We start from the raw sequence: 1,239 nt of genomic DNA on the forward strand, positions 1-1,239 counted from the left end.
TATATATAACCCGGAAGAAAGGAAATAAATGATGTATTGGGACATAACGAGCTTACCTCCATGTCCGCGTACCAAGTCCTCAGTCAATGTCTTGTACTGGGTTACCAGTGCCACGTGTTCCTCCGTATTCTCTTCGGCCGTGTCGCTTGCTCGCCCATGCATCTCAAACACAGCCACAGCGCACGTGTGCTGGAACTGCTCCTTGACCAGAGCCTGCGCATTGTTAAGCACGTGGTGGTGGTGTGCCTCCTGCCGCTCGCGGAGATCCAGCTGTTCGGGTGTGGGGGGATTCTTATGGGGTTGGGAAAGTTCGGTACTATCGTTGAGTGCGTTCTCACGGTTGCCATGGCTACTGTCGGCCGCGTGTTTCCGGCTCTTCGTCGTGACATGCTGTGCGTATATGTAGGTAAATGGATCCGGCCGACAGTCGAAAACCGCGGCCAAGATCTGAGCAAACTCCAGCGGCATGTCCTTACCCGTGCGTGTGAGGGGCGTGGGAAACAGCGCCCCCTGGCGTGCCGTGACGCGTCGGCAGTACAGCGCGAAGTCCTCAAACCCTGGGAAGGCCCAGGACGTGTTGGACAGTTGGCTGCAGTACGACTTCTGGTCGTGCAGAGGCGACCCGTCCCCTTCGCCCTGTGCGTGGCTGTGGTCGCTGTGGTGTGCCGCTGGCCCCAGAGGCACGTGGAGTGAGTCCGTGTGCGTATCCAGGTCCAGGGCCACATGCACCTCCATATCATCTGCACCGGCGCCTGCACCTACCATCGCCGGCAATTCGTACCTCCCAGCCCCTGAACCTGCACCTGCACCTGTATCGGAGGTGTGGGACCGTTTGTCCACACCACTCGCGTCGATCATGCCCTCCATCACATCGGCTATGTTGTTGATGAACCCCACGGTTCGGCCGATGAGTGGGTCTATGGCGTGTTGCACTTCAGTGCCCAGAGCGTCTGCGACATCTCCAGTGGCACGTGCGAGGTTGGACATGTTGTTTGACAGCTCACTGGAGAGGATATCTGTAGTAAGGAATAGGGGGGATTGAAATAGTAAGTATTGACAATAGTATGAACGACAGTAGGTATCAACGAATCTACATCGGTGTATATGTGTATTGGTAAGAAACAGTATTGTGTCAGATTGTCTGCAACACGCCTTCATTTAGTAGAGAATTAATGCATTTATATATATATATATATATATATATATATATATTAGAGACTGACTGTATGTAGTAATACT

General features: G+C 53.3%; 1 protein-coding gene across 1 annotated transcript; it reads right to left on the bottom strand.

Moving 5' to 3' along the window:
- Positions 1 to 97: 97 nt before the first annotated feature.
- SARC_16569 (hypothetical protein) lies at positions 98 to 1,016 on the bottom strand (the record flags this gene model as incomplete). Its single annotated transcript, XM_014289326.1, has 1 exon — positions 98 to 1,016. A coding segment is annotated over one exon (919 nt), but the record flags the coding sequence as incomplete, so codon positions are not given.
- Positions 1,017 to 1,239: the final 223 nt, after the last annotated feature.

This window comes from Sphaeroforma arctica (genome assembly GCF_001186125.1).
Source record: "Sphaeroforma arctica JP610 unplaced genomic scaffold supercont1.8396, whole genome shotgun sequence".
In the NCBI taxonomy this organism is placed as follows: domain Eukaryota; class Ichthyosporea; order Ichthyophonida; genus Sphaeroforma; species Sphaeroforma arctica.